We start from the raw sequence: 14,250 nt of genomic DNA, 5'->3' as shown, positions 1-14,250 counted from the left end.
GCCATTTAACCAAAGACTTCAAGATGCATCGGCAGGGACAGCTGAATTTTTATTTATTTTTGGTTGAATGGGAGAGCGGATAATTTAACTACCGATTTATGTTCTTGACAGATGCATGGAAGAAAATGGCTGTACAGCCTAAGCACGGCTTAGACGAAAAAGTGCCAATAAAAAAAAAAATTGGTTTGGACCTTTTAAGCGATGTTAGGCATATCAACCATCTTTTATCGATAATTAATTAACCGTCCTACGTCTTTTGCAACTGATGAGTAGCAGATATCCAAGCTGTTAAAATGAAATGGGAGATAACCTTAAAGGTTAAACCTCCTATAGTACAATGGCTTTAAAGCACATAAGAATGCGTCTCTCTTGGCTTTCCACACTATTATAGATTCTGCCTCTCCGATGTTCGAAGATTATTGATGCTAGGCATACCAAACATACCAAACATCTTTTATCAATAATTAATTAACCCTCCTACATTTCTTCCTGATCTCGCCGTTGGATCCAGTGAGGGGCTTGATGTCGCCCATTTTGATGATGGAGGCCACGAAGTCCTTGAAGAAGGTGCTTTGGCTTTTGGCGTAAGTCCTGATGAAAGAGTCGGTGGACCCGCCGTTGAAGAGCTGCTGGTCGGAGTGGAGGAGGCCTCGTTTCTTGATGAGGTTGATATAGTAGGAGTTGTCGAATGATGTCGCGCTCTGGAAGTCAAGCCCGGCTAGATTGTTGTCACCGACGCCGGTGACTCTTGGGCAGTTGCTCTTAGCCACTCGGGCAAATGAGCTGTCAAGATTGCTCTCATTGTAGATCCTTGCCCGGAAGTTTGTGCATCTTGCTTGCCCAATTGTGTGCCCTCCTGAGTATATAAGAGTAAGATGACATAAAAATAAGAATTAATTTGAGTAATTTAGAACATATAAAAATGTTGTGGATACTGAATAGACTAGGTCTATGGGTGATGAGGTGGACAAAACCAATTAAAATGCAAAAATTGTGTGAAACCTTATGTTCTTTAGCAGGATCCAGTATGGAATTCATGAAATTTTCAAAATGCGATTGACTTGATTTAGTAGATTTAGTCTATGAAGTATTTGCTTGTAAATCATATCATCATGGATTTTCGCAAATAAAGAAATGTTGTAATATTGTATATATAGGTTTTTCTCATGATATTTACAATCAATATTCAATAATAATAATAATAATAATAATAATAATAATAATAATAATAATAATAATAATAATCAATAATTAATAATAATAATAATAATAATAATGATAATAATAATAATAATGATAATAATAATGATAATAATAATAATAATGATAATAATAATGATAATAATAATAATAATAATAATAATAATAATTATTATTATTATTATTATTATTAATTATTATTATTATTATTATTATTATTATTATTATTATTATTATTTTATGTTTATCAAGTGTTCTAGAATATAATGTATTGAACGGTGCTTAACAAATGTCTTAAAGCACGCCTTAGTAAAAATTGTTAAAGGCAAGCTATATAAATATCAAATGGTTGAGAGAGAGAGAGAGAGAGAGGGAGGGAGGGAGGGAGGGGAAATTCACCGTATAGAGCGACGAGGTCCTTTAGAGAAAGGCCTTGATTTTGGAAGCTGGAGATGAGAGCGCTGAGGTTATTAGTTGGCGGAGGAATGCTATTGTTAGCTGCTGCCTGGCTCGCAGTTCTTGCATCTCTCCTTCCCAGCTTCACATCCCACATTGGCCCTCCCAGCTGCCCAATTCATTCGCAACAAATTACTACTCATGCAAAATAATCAGAAGCTTTCATCTCTACTAATTGCTAGTTAAGTTCCAACGACTTACTATCCCAACGGAGTCTCGAGCAATAATCGCCAACAAATCAGCACACGAGACGATACTGGGGCACACTTTCTCCACTGCAGACTTAATCCTGTCCACGACATCGAACCCTCGCAAGGAATTTTGGTTTGGCATTGCATTCTTCTCTCCAGTGAATGTAGGTGTGTCGTCCAAGAGATTCGATCCGTCACAACCCTAATAAATAAACAATGAATATCGAAAAGGAAATGACTCCGGTTTGTTATTTAACGAGCCAAATTGTTTCTTAGGTATGCCTCGAGGAATTTTTCAAATGACCATATTACAATCCCCAGCCAATAAAACTATGCTTTTAAATCTAGCAAATAGGAACTGGACTTGACTTCAATGCAACATCTTACTTCATGATGACTTACCAGGTCGAAGTGCTTTCTTTAGTTTTTGCATGGGATGCGTACACTCACAAAATGATATACTAGGTCATATGTTTCTTTTCATGTACTTGCGTTGGACAAAAGGACAAGACTAACCGACGCTCAAAGTTGGATTGATTTATTCTTTTCTCTGAATATGCTTAATTCTCGCTAGGGATGACGAAAAGAAAGATTTAGCCAATTGCTAGACGACGATGAAAAAGAGAGACTCTTGTCTACGCTTGACCGAGGCAAGAAATCACACTTCAAGAACATCATGTTGGGATTTTGTTGATGAATGAACAGACCACAAAACTCGTAGGGCACGTATACGGATGATTAAAGAAGCATGTACGAATGAGTAATTTTTAAGACACTTGATTATTGGGGAATAATGTCGAGAAGTTAAAGTGGATGAGAAAGAAAAGTTACATTGACGAAGCAATCATGGAAGAACAAGCGGAGAAGCGAGGCGCCCATCCGGGTCTCGTTGGCAATCGCTGCGCGCACGATTTTCTTCACCGTCGGGAAGAGCTTGGGGCAAGTTTTGGCGTAGAAGTCAGTCGAAAGTTGAGCACGCGTGCCCCCCATAAGGAGCACGACGCAAGCCAAAGTCAAAATGGCCTTTGAAAATGAAGAAGGCGAGGCCATTTTCAGCACGCTAATAACGAACTGCGCTGTGTGTCTGATGAAGAAATGACTCGATACAAGTGGGATTATATAGAGAGCGGCTCTCAAGGTGGCAGGGGGCTCCAACAGGTGAAACTTACACGTAGAAAGTGCATGGTGATTCTAGGTTCGGAAAGATAAAAAAGAAGATACAATCGAAAATTGACAGATTTAGACGACAATATTATATGAGGGGATTAGGCACCATTGATGATGATATGGAACCAATTTCTCATAAAGTAAAGTAGGCGGAACGCGGCTTTCTTTGAAAAAGTGATGTTTACATTGCCAAAAGGATGTAATTATTTAAATTGATTTGGTGGATAATTTGTCAAAAAGATCTCCGTGGGCAGTTTCAATGTTTTTTGTCGAAATGTCGGGATCCATAAATGAGGGACATCCATGATAACGTCTCGTGGTCTTGACATGATTACCAAATCGAAATTTACTTCTTACCCTGACCCAATGTGCAGCGTCTGCCAATCCTCAAGTACTATAGACTTGACCGACATACACTATCTGCGTAGAATCGAAAAAGAATAGAGTCAGTCATATACTGGGGACTCATCTCCCTTCAATTATCAATTCGACCACTGCCTTTATTTTCACATGAATATTCACTTATTTGGATGGATGAGGGCACGGAACGGACCAATAAGGAATGTTCCTTGCAGTACTAGTTCTGCCAGATAGAAGCGTTTTACCTTTTTGTAAAGCACCGTTTGTTCACCAGCTTGCATCCTTCCATAAAAGTACAAATATGATGTAACGAAAATGTCGGGTATGACCGCAACATTGGATCGATATCATTATAGGCGATGGGCACACGGGATGCAAGTCGCATGTTAGAAGCACAAGCGAAAAAAAAAAAAAAACCACACTTCAATTAAGTAAAAGGGAAATGATAAAGAAATTACATTGATCCTGCATGAATCTTGTTCCGTGATGTGCACATATGCCAAAATGGGGAAAAGTACCAAAAAAGTCATAAACATTTTGTATTAGTATAAATTCAATCTTAAATTTTTTAATTTGACCAATTTAGTCCTAAACATTTTTATATTTGTACAAATTCAATCCATCCGGTTAATTTGAGCCTGAAATTGCTAATATAGCCACCGATTGTTTTACGTTGGTGTTATGTGGCGCCACGTGGACAAATTTTATAATTTTTTATATTTTTAAATTATTTTTCTTTATTTTTTTCTCTTTTCCTTTCTCCTTACCCCTCACCGGCTGACAAGAGTGTGGCGGCCCTCGCTCGTGGCGAACAAGGGTGCGGCAGCGACCCTCGCCCAGATCCAGGCGAGGGCCATGACGGCCTTGTTTGAGGTGTCATGGCTCTCGCCCACCACGAGCGTGGGCCTTCGCGCCCTCGCCTGTGGCTGACAAAAGCGTGGAGGCCCTCACCGGCCAAGGGGCAAGGGTTTAGGCCCTCACCTGGATCTAGGCGAGGGTGCAAGGGACCTCGCCCTGACCAGCTTGTGGCCGGCGATGGTCGGTGGCCAACCTCACCGGTCAAGGGGTAAGGAGAAAGGAAAAAAACATGAAAAAATATAAAAATTAAAATAATTAAAATTTGTCCACATGGTGCCATATAAGACCACCGACAGCCACATCAGCAATTTCCGGTTTAAATTAGCCGGAAAGACTGAATTGATACCAATGTGAAAAAGTTTAAGATTAAATTGATCCAATTAAAAAGTTTAAAATTGACTCAGTATTAATGGAAAATGTTTAGGACTATTTTGGTACTTTTCTCTATTAGAATGAAATAAATCAACCAAGATTCACTAAAGTTTATTGGCCGATGGGTCCTCAAGTTTCGTCAATGCTTTGTACAAACATCTACGCAAGTCAATTGGTTCGATACGCCTGCGTGAAACTTTTGTACAGCCGTTTGGGAAGCTTCTCTGTTGGTCCGACGATGATTGTGAAGAGCATAAAATGCAGTGATTTGTGGGGGGAGTTGTTGAAAGGATTGCCTCTCCGTCTTCTATCTAATTACTACATTAAGTCAACAAGCTTATGCATTTTCATTGCTTTCTTTGTGTCGATGTCATCATCCAGAGCAGTTAAGTTTAGAAAACCTGAGGCTGCGGAGACAACAAGTTTTGACTATTTAGTATGTATCAACCGATTCTCTTTGACGGTGTGATCCTCCTCATCCATCTGGAAAGGTTGATTTTGTAGATTTAATACAAGGTTTTCATTTCACACTTGAGTTTTCTTCTTCATATTTTGACTTTACCGAAAAGCATGATGCATGACTCTTTTGGCAAGCAAAACCAAAATTTCATATACTCGATCATATCAAAGGTTGTATGTCCTATTCATTCGGTTCGCGAGGCGTTCCAAGGAGTTTGTCGATCGAGGAAGCAAGCCACTAGCAATCAAGTTAGGGTAGTTCCCACTAGGGCAGACAAGGGTAAGCACGCCAGCAAAGGTTAATAACATTTATAAGAAGGGTCTTCTACTCATAGAATGTGGAAGAAAATCGTGCATGTAAGATCCTAAGTTTGTTGGTTATGCAAATAAAAATTAGTAAATTGGTAAAAAAAAATTGGTAATTTGCTAACTATAAAAAAGATTTGGTAATCACAAAGGCCTTGATAAGTTACCGATAGATAATCTCGAAAAAAGAGCAACTGTTTTTATTTTTATTTTTTATAACGGTTTTTATTAACAGAGAATGGAAAAGCATAACTCTGCGAATTTTAATAATAGCTGATGGGGATTTCGTACCATTATTGCTTGCTGTTGTTATAATATCACTATCCCTTTCGTAGGCTGCAAGGGAAGGAAGAACTTTGTGGCTTTTAACCGCGTGAAGGAATCTAGAAACTTGTCCCAAAAGGCATATTCCACTTGTCAAATAATAGCTGAGAAAAGGAAATTTCCGAAAGTGGCCCTCTCATAATGTCTGCATGGACATTAAGTAAGGCCATCCGATTCTCGTTTTGCAAACAGGACACGATTATTGAAAACTCATGGCTAAGTCTTGAAAATGATCAAGATGTTTAGGTAATGAGAACTATTGAAATTTGGCCATGGACATTGAAAAGTGCCTGTCGAGTACCGACTTGGTTCGAGTCCTTGCATGTGGATCAATTTTCAAATTGTATGATAGCTTCAAGATCAATTTTACTTCCTCAATTTATGTTTTGCCTCCATCTTAAGGAACATTGAAATGTCTCTCTCCTCACATGTCACCATCTTCATTTGTTTTAGCACAAATGAGTGAGCCATGAGACCATGTCACCTACGCCTTGGCATAGGCAAACAAGGCCTCACCAGTAGCCAAAGAGGGCTTTGCGGGCCTAGCTAGAGCCTTGTCAGCCACTACTGGAAAAAGAAGACAAAGGAGGAAGAAGAGAAAATTAAAAAGGAAAAGAAAAGAAAAAGGAAAAATCAAAATAAAATAAACAAAAATTTAAAAATTATTTGAAAAATTATCACGTTAGTATTGACTGGACAATCATTGTCCACATCAACGCCAATCGGCCAATATTAGCCGGATGGACTTAATTGACACAATTGTAAAAGATCTATAACTAAATTGATAATATATATGATTGAATTGACACAATTATAATAAGTTTATGACTTTTTTGATAATTTCCACTCTTAAAGGTGACATCCTTAGACATCATAACATACCTTTAAATAAGTATAGGGCTGTTGATATGGGAAATTAGGGGTCATTGATCATCATACTCGCTAACTAGCATGCCACAACAATATTTGATTTGCATATTACAAGAATTATGTGACTGGTCACCATCTTGAGAGCTAATTATCTCAAGAAAAATAGACTTGAAGTGGTGCTAATTTCTTAAAAGATGGCTCAAAGTGGATCTTGTATCAAATAATAACATGAAGTGGAATAGTTTTCTTAAAGATGACATCGAGTGAATCTTTTCTCAAATAAAGACCTAAATTAACTAATTTAGTCTCAAATGGAGACTTGAAGTGGACTTCATCCGATGTTGCTCATTCTGTTCCTACTTTTCTTTCTTTCTTTTACTAGACAATTAACTAAACATGAAAATTCCAGTAAGTGGGGAAAAAGATGATAAAAAGCAACAGCTGAATGATTACAAGAACTGCCGACCAAAAAAAGAATAATTCCCAGAACTGCTCGGTTGGTGCATTATTCAAATTAGATGAAGTCCTTTGAAGACCTGAATGTTGATTGGTGAAATTGATACTACAAATTCCCCAAACAATTGTTCATACCCATATCCACCGAGTTCAACGATAGATGCATACACTCATTAAGTTTGAAAGGTTTGAATTTAGCTTGCACATATTTCGATCCTTATTTGATCCTTATTTGAGACTAAAATAGCTAATTCAGATTTTAATTTGAAATAAGGTTCGCTTTGAATTTTCTTTGAAGAAAACAACTTCACTTTGAGCTTTTATTTGAAACTAAATTGCCCACTTCAAGTTCTTACGTAAGACAAGGTATGCTATGTGGCCTCTTCTGAAAAATCAACCTCACTTTATATTTTTATTTGAAATTTTCCCGTAGTTCAACTATTCTTGTTAAGATATAGACCCAAATTAATGCTTGTTACTTAACACTTCCGACGAAAAGATCATTCAAAATTAGTTACTCAGGGTAGACTTTAGAAGTAAACAATTGTGCACGTTCACATATCTGGTTTTAGACAGTCTTTTTCTTCTATAGAATTTTGTCATATGCAATAGAAATGCACTGAAGTTAAATTTAATAATTATTGAGATTTTTCAACGTGAGGCAAACAAGGAGGATTGCATTGCAACTTTTATCAATAGTCAGTGAGAAAATAATTATTTCCAAAAAGATGTCGAATATTTTCAAGTACATATATTAATAAGAGATAAGTATATTAGAAGTCCTAAACTTATCATAAATGTGCAATTGAGTTTTAAATTTTTTAAAAAATACAATTAAATCATAAAACTTGTCAAGTTTGTGCAATCAATCCATCTTAAAAATTTGTTAAGTTTGTGAAATCAAGTGATTCTATTAACTCCTTCTAACTTGACAAACGAAAATGTTAATAAATTTTAGAATTTAATTGCACATTTTGAACATTTTAACATTCAATTACATTGTCGTGATAAGTTTTAGGACTTTAGTGCATTTATTACTATTAATAATGAAGGAATTTATGTAGAATTTTATGAATGGATTGGCGAGATGTATACCTAGACGAAGCTGTGACAAAATCTACATGTTTAACCCAACAGTCTCGCTTTTGGCTTTCCGCATTTACCCACCTATTATCTATCAACCTTTAAAGCAAATATCTCCTCTATGTCCTCCACTTTAATTCATTTTTCTTATCAAAAGACTTTTTCGAAGACTAAAATTATAAAACCGCGGAACACCAAAAAGTACTCAACTGTTTTTAAGTTCAAAAACTAGCCACCGCCTGAAAACTCGAATTATTTATGAAAAGCATGAGGCGCGCGCAACGCGCGTTGGTTCTAGTACATAAAATATAAATAAAAAATGTTTTGATTCCTGCCATAAAGTCAAAAGAAACTTATGAAAAAAAGTTGCCATGTGAAAGGCAGGAATCAAAGTATTGTTCTTATAAGAAATGATTGGATATTCAAATGTTGTAGAAGTCTTTGCGAAGGTTAACATAACTTGCATTGCCTTGCGCAAATTATGGTGAGATTAAAACATGCGAAAACATGATTGCAGCAAAGGGTGTCAAAAAGTCCTATTCGAAAGTATAAAATGTTAGATGAAATAAGACAACATACATACAAGCCACAATCAAACCTAATAATCGAACGATGTGAGATAAGACTTCAACAAAGGATTTGCTCTTGGAGGTGGAATTTCATTCGGTGCAAGGTATGCATAAGAGTATTTCAATTCTTTTCTAATTTTTTCATCTTTTTAAAAACTTTGCACAATCATAGTCCAACATATTCGGTAGGACATTTGGAAACAATTATTTAAATGTTCAAATGATAGTTAAGAATCAAAGTGAATCTTGTGTTATCTCCTCGATAAGAGCAATTAGATTGTGTTTAAAGTGATGAGGGGTTCAGTGCTAAGACAAAATGAACTTGAGGAATGTTTCAAATAAGATCAATTGGATAATCTTGTAATCAAGCGGGCAATTAGAGTGGTTTACCCTCCTCTTTTTTGAATTTTACAAGCACTAAAGGAAAAACGAAAAAAAAACAAAAAACAAAATTCAGACCATGTAAGGGAAGAGGCATATAGAAAGCAATAGAACAGTCCTAATACATTCGAAATCTCTCATATTCTTCAAAACCAGCACATCAAATCTAGAGGAAATCATTTTCTCTTTTGCTCTTTTTTCTTCTCCTCTTCTTTGAGCAGAATGTATTAATTGGACTAATGCATTATAAACGCTATATGTGATGATGCGTGCCTTTATGATTTGATTTTTTGTTCCTCTCTAAATATCTTCATACTTGTAACCCTAGAGGAGAAATTTCCATGGCTATGGCTTCGATTTGCTCACAACCCTCAACCTCTTTGATCTCCCTCTTGTAGATGTACCTGCTAGATGCCCACAAGAAGACACCAAGATTTAGTGTGGATATGACCAAAAGGAAGCCATAATAATAGTCCAAGTGAGAGTCATTCAAGTTGTTCGCGATCCAGCTCTTCTGTCCTAACTTCCCGGTGATCTTGTCGGCCATTGTTACAAGAAAGCTGTTCAAGAAATTCCCGATGCCGATCCCGCTGGTGAAGAATGTAGTGCCTAGGCTCTGCATGTCTTCTGGCGATTGGTCGTAGAAAAACTCAAGCAATCCGATTGCATTGAAGACGTCCGCGATCCCTAGCAGGATGTACTGAGGCAGTAACCAAAAGATGCTCATGGGGACAATGTCCTTCGGGCCTGCTATGTGGTGGGACCTGATCACGTGCATCCTTCGAACTTCCACGGCATAAGCAATGGCAATAGCAATCACTTGGATCCCGAACCCAATCCCAAGCCTCTGGAGCAGCGTGATCCCTCTGGGGTTCCCAGTTTTCCGGCGCATGAAGGGCACAAAGTACCGATCGTACATCGGCACGGAGATGAGCATCGAGAGGGTCACAAAGCTCCCTAGGGAGGCGGCCGGGATATGAAAGTCTGACCCAAGGGTTCGGTCCAAAGTGGTGCCTTGTTTGACAAATAATGTGTTGATCTGTGCCCATATGGTGCTTGGGATTAGAGTGACAAGCCATATCAGGATCATTCCTAAAATGAGCTTCATGCCTTCAACCTGAGTCACTGTGCAGGGTGGTCTGCAGGAATTTGTGCTGCTCTCTTTTATTGCAGCCTTGTCCAAGAACCTGCAAGAACAAAACAATGAAGCAATCCAGTTATCTTACAGGCCAACCATAATCTAATCAATAAAACAAGAAAATGAAAATTTTCTCCTTTACTTTTGACTATTGGGCATCGTCAACAATGTTTTCTATATTAAGAAAATATATTTTCGGTTCAATTTCCTGGATCCCTAACCAAGGAGTCAAAAGCTGAGTATCTGACTTAATGGAAGTCGATATGTATCACTCCACTTACCTTGAAAAGGCCATCACTTAGTGGACCAAATAAGAGAACTGTCTTTATGTGCAATAACTTCAGAGATCATTCGCTACGAAAATGGAAAGTGGTGGTCATCGCCCGTCACTAATGTGGAAGAATGCCCGTCCCAGGGGGAAGTACAGAAATTACCGACAATTTACACGTGAAACACAATCTCCTATGCTATTAGCATTATTTTCCATGAACAAGTGGATGTGGTCCAGACGTGGGAAATGAGTGTGAACATGAGCAATTTGCTATCCATGAGTAATTTTTTGCTGAGTTAGATACAGCAGACCATAGGAATTACTTGTCAAGGTACTGGACATGTTCATTTTCGTGATTTGCTTAAGGATTTGGGACATGTAGGTCGATCATCAAGTTGTGCGCTACACTTATGACTAATGCAGCCATTAAACCAAAGACTTTGAGATTCATCGGCAGGGACAGCAGATCATTCTGTTACCGATTTATGTTCTTGACAGATGCATGGGAAAATCGCTGTATAGCCTAATCTTGGCTTCAAGGCCAAAAAAGGTCGATCGAAACAAAGAGGGAATATGGTTTCATGTCACATGAAGTCCTTTTGTAATTGTGCAGCAGAATCTGTCTTTCCTTCTCACGACATACGAGTAATGAATGAGAGAGGACCGCACTGTTGTTATTCCTGCATGCCATTTATTAGAATCTGAAGAGTGGTGGGGTTACTTAGGGGCCACACTTAAGCACGATTTCATTCACACACGAACCAACTTGCTCAAAGATTGCGACTTTCCCTTACTTGAATCCAAAATAAGTGCACATGAGGGGGGAAAAAAGGTTCGTCAAAACCACATTTGCAATTGATGATGTAGCAGAATTCCAAGCTGTTCAAATGAAATGGTAGGTCCCCTCAGACCTTCTCCCGTGCAATGGCTTTAAAGGACATGAGAATGCTTCTCTCTTCGTTTTCCACACTACTAAAGACCCTTGTCTCCGATGTTTGAAGATGAGAAAATGGTATGGAACTTTTCAGAGAAGTTTAGCATATTAACCATCTTTTATTAGCCACCCCAACCACCACCTCCACCACCACCACCACTACCGACCAACCATTTAATAGTCATGATGAAGAGGATAAGTAGTGTAAACCAGAAAGAAGAAGAAAAGGAAAAGCATCGTCAACGAAAATGGGGACAGACTTTAGTTGATGATCACAGAAGATCTTGAGTTCATTCACTTGCGTCGCTATCAGTGAATCTCACTTGTCATTTCATAAAATTCGACATTCTGGGTAAGATTTTCTAATTTTCTAACTGGTCATAGTCATGAGTATGCAGTATGACCATGTGAAGTCGGCAAGATCTATAGTTCTTTCCTTCCAATTTTCCAATTTTTAAAGGTTGCACTGCTGATTTTCCCCCAGACGCCCCATTGTTAGCACAGAAAGAACAAAGCAAGCGTAAACATCAATCCACATTAATTTTAAGGCTATTCAAAAGGTATGAGCTGTGGATGAAACTGGAGGAATAATCAAAATGTCAGTAATCAGCAGAGTAGCCAGCTAGCATACCTGAGAGCCGTAGTGTGATGGATCTGGCGTTTCCCGCTGCTAACATAGTATCGTAGCTCGAGCTCATGAAGCGCTGAGGGATCATCAGGAAGCTGAAGCTTCCTGTTTTTAAAGGCAGTGATCGGTACTTGAATTAGATCTTTTGCAGGACTCCTGGTCTTCCTAACTTTGTGCCTGTAAATCGGTGTCCCCAAGTAAAATATAAATAGGGACAACAGCAGACCGACCGTGGGGATTCCATACCCCAATCCCCATCCTAAGTTCTCTTGAATGTACACGAGGCCGAGCGTCGCAAACAGAGCACCCAAGAACGAGCTGAACATCCACCAATTGAAGAAGGACACCTTGAGCTCTTTCTCGTGAGGATTAAAGTCGTCGAACTGATCAGCGCCGAAAGTCGATATGTTTGGTTTGGTCCCGCCGGCCCCAATGGCGATTATGTATAGGGCACCGTAGAAGAATGCGATTTGTGAAGTGGAGGCCTTGTTGCAGACTCCATTTTCACACGTTGGCCTCAGGGATTTTAATGACACAGCCATTGTGAGAAAAATCATTCCCTGTTGAACAAATTACACAGACATCATTAATTATACCAAGATAAAAACCACAAAAAAAAAGAAGGCAAAAAATAGGAGAGCCCCCATGTCAGACTCATTTTTGATTGGATAATAAGACCGACTGCATATGCTTGGCGTGTGAATTCTGTTGGTGTTTTTTGATGAATCCAAAGTTTCATGTCTTAATCAAGTCAGATGAAGCTCATTTTCCATCAGTTCAACAATAAAAACAGAAAGGAAAAAAAAAAGAAAAAATCATGGCACGATGGTCCAATAGACAATGAGCCCCTTCACGGTGGGCCTGTGAGATTAAGCTTGTGGAGGAGAAAGATGCAGCTCGTTCATTGGATCAACGGCAGTTCATTGGTCCATAAACTTGAAAGTCCTATTTCTCGATTGGTCGTCACTAGTGGGTCTCAGCAGATTCCTTCCAAACAAGTGGCATGCTCTGTTTTGATAGTTCGCTATCATGTAAACAGTACAACTTTTTCCAGAACTTTCCCCAAAGCCACCATTACAGTAGCAGACGTTGTTGCTACTCCATGCCGATCAACTAATAATAACACACTAACATGACCATCTCGACCCGAATGATTTTGAAGTTCTCATACAAAATCAAGACTTCGATGCAACACGAATCAGCCAGATAAACTCGAGGCCGATAGACATCAGCCAGTCATCACGCATCAGCAATATAGGCACTAGAAATTCATAAAGTGGCTGGTAATTACCATGACGTAGATGAGAGATGAAACAGTAAAAGTCCAGAACCGACCCAGATAGGCATCGGCGATATAGGCACCGAGAATCGGCGTGATCCACACGGAACCTGACCAGTTGTTCACGTTCCTGACAGATGACACAGTGTCTTCGTGGAGTTGGGTGGTCAGATAGTTCACCAAGTTGGACGCTATTCCATAAAAAGCCATCCTCTCAAATGCCTCATACCCTGCAAATTCGACACGGTTAAATGAATGAGTGAAGACCCTTCTGCTTCACTTCATAACTAATTGTTGGCGGAAAAGGGCTCCATTGAAATAATGCAAGTTTTTACTATTAACTAATGGACATCAGTTCGGGCATCATCATCATCAAACACAAGAGAGAGAGAGAGAGAGAGAGAGAGAGAGAGAGAGAGAACAATCAAAGAAAAACGGAGTCTTATGTGATGCAAGATGAACTACGTAAGCTTCAAAGGTAGAAACCCCAGAGGGATATTAAAGCAGTGACCTCTGTCATATATTAAAACTAAGAATCTTGAAGAATCTTCGGGTTACTTTTGAAGTATTCAAGTGTAAAGTAAGACGGCGGGCTTTTTTTTTGCTAGCTTACCAACAAGAAAAGCACAGGCTTTCCATTTTCCAGTCTTGGAGGCCAAGGCTGGGCGACAACGAAGATCCACAGTGCCATCTTGGGTGTAACCTTTGACATCCATATGAGAGAGAGGGACAGAGAGAAAGAAGTGGGAAGTTAGGTCACGAAGAGGTGGTGTAAGAAGTGGCAAGCTTTATAGGGGCTATGCACAAGCGGGCAAAAGGAAAAAGGTGCTTTCATGGAGCTTACCACGCATTGAGGAACTCGGCCCCGTGTGATGGTCTCTTTTCCTCCTTAGTCTCTTGATATCTCGATGAAGCTGGAGTGACGTTTCCTACACTTACAGGTGAATA

At 38.8% G+C, this 14,250-nt stretch overlaps 2 protein-coding genes across 3 annotated transcripts; both read right to left on the bottom strand.

The window, feature by feature from the left end:
- Positions 1–270: 270 nt before the first annotated feature.
- On the bottom strand, positions 271–2,956 carry LOC104454444 (peroxidase 4-like). The gene is made up of 4 exons (XM_010069284.3): positions 2,679–2,956; positions 1,858–2,049; positions 1,600–1,765; positions 271–856 (listed from the first exon to the last, which is right to left on the bottom strand). Exons 1-4 carry the CDS (start codon positions 2,895–2,897, stop codon positions 465–467), a joined length of 969 nt encoding a protein of 322 aa, XP_010067586.1. The 5' UTR covers positions 2,898–2,956; the 3' UTR covers positions 271–464.
- A 6,178-nt stretch (positions 2,957–9,134) lies between these two features.
- LOC104454443 (protein NRT1/ PTR FAMILY 5.1) lies at positions 9,135–14,250 on the bottom strand. Of its 2 annotated transcripts, XM_039316325.1 has the most exons (5): positions 14,147–14,250; positions 13,916–14,005; positions 13,315–13,532; positions 12,027–12,583; positions 9,135–10,239 (listed from the first exon to the last, which is right to left on the bottom strand). In XM_039316325.1, the coding sequence occupies exons 1-5, from the start codon at positions 14,151–14,153 to the stop codon at positions 9,363–9,365; spliced, it is 1,749 nt and encodes a 582-aa protein (XP_039172259.1). In that variant the 5' UTR covers positions 14,154–14,250; the 3' UTR covers positions 9,135–9,362. The 2 variants fall into 2 exon arrangements, with proteins under 2 accessions (XP_039172259.1, XP_010067583.1); XM_010069281.3 differs by lacking the exon at positions 14,147–14,250 and having other exon boundaries at positions 13,916–14,081.

Source organism: Eucalyptus grandis, chromosome 7 (assembly GCF_016545825.1).
Source record: "Eucalyptus grandis isolate ANBG69807.140 chromosome 7, ASM1654582v1, whole genome shotgun sequence".
In the NCBI taxonomy this organism is placed as follows: Eukaryota; Viridiplantae; Streptophyta; class Magnoliopsida; order Myrtales; family Myrtaceae; genus Eucalyptus; species Eucalyptus grandis.
This window is presented reverse-complemented; position numbering and strand designations above follow the sequence as displayed.

What these genes read in the sequence shown, in the direction of transcription:
- LOC104454444 (XM_010069284.3), bottom strand. Translation starts at nt 2,897, where the DNA reads ATGGCCTCGCCTTCTTCATTTTCAAAGGCCATTTTGACTTTGGCTTGC. An exon ending in TCCATGATTGCTTCGTCAAT is followed by an intron (nt 2,050 to 2,678) that starts GTAACTTTTCTT and finishes TTTATTTATTAG; the next exon opens with GGTTGTGACGGATCGAATCT. An exon ending in GGACCTCGTCGCTCTATACG is followed by an intron (nt 857 to 1,599) that starts GTGAATTTCCCC and finishes TTATATACTCAG; the next exon opens with GAGGGCACACAATTGGGCAA.
- LOC104454443 (XM_010069281.3), bottom strand. Translation starts at nt 14,018, where the DNA reads ATGGATGTCAAAGGTTACACCCAAGATGGCACTGTGGATCTTCGTTGT. An exon ending in AGCCTGTGCTTTTCTTGTTG is followed by an intron (nt 13,533 to 13,915) that starts GTAAGCTAGCAA and finishes TCGAATTTGCAG; the next exon opens with GGTATGAGGCATTTGAGAGG. An exon ending in CATCACACTACGGCTCTCAG is followed by an intron (nt 10,240 to 12,026) that starts GTATGCTAGCTG and finishes TTGTTCTTGCAG; the next exon opens with GTTCTTGGACAAGGCTGCAA.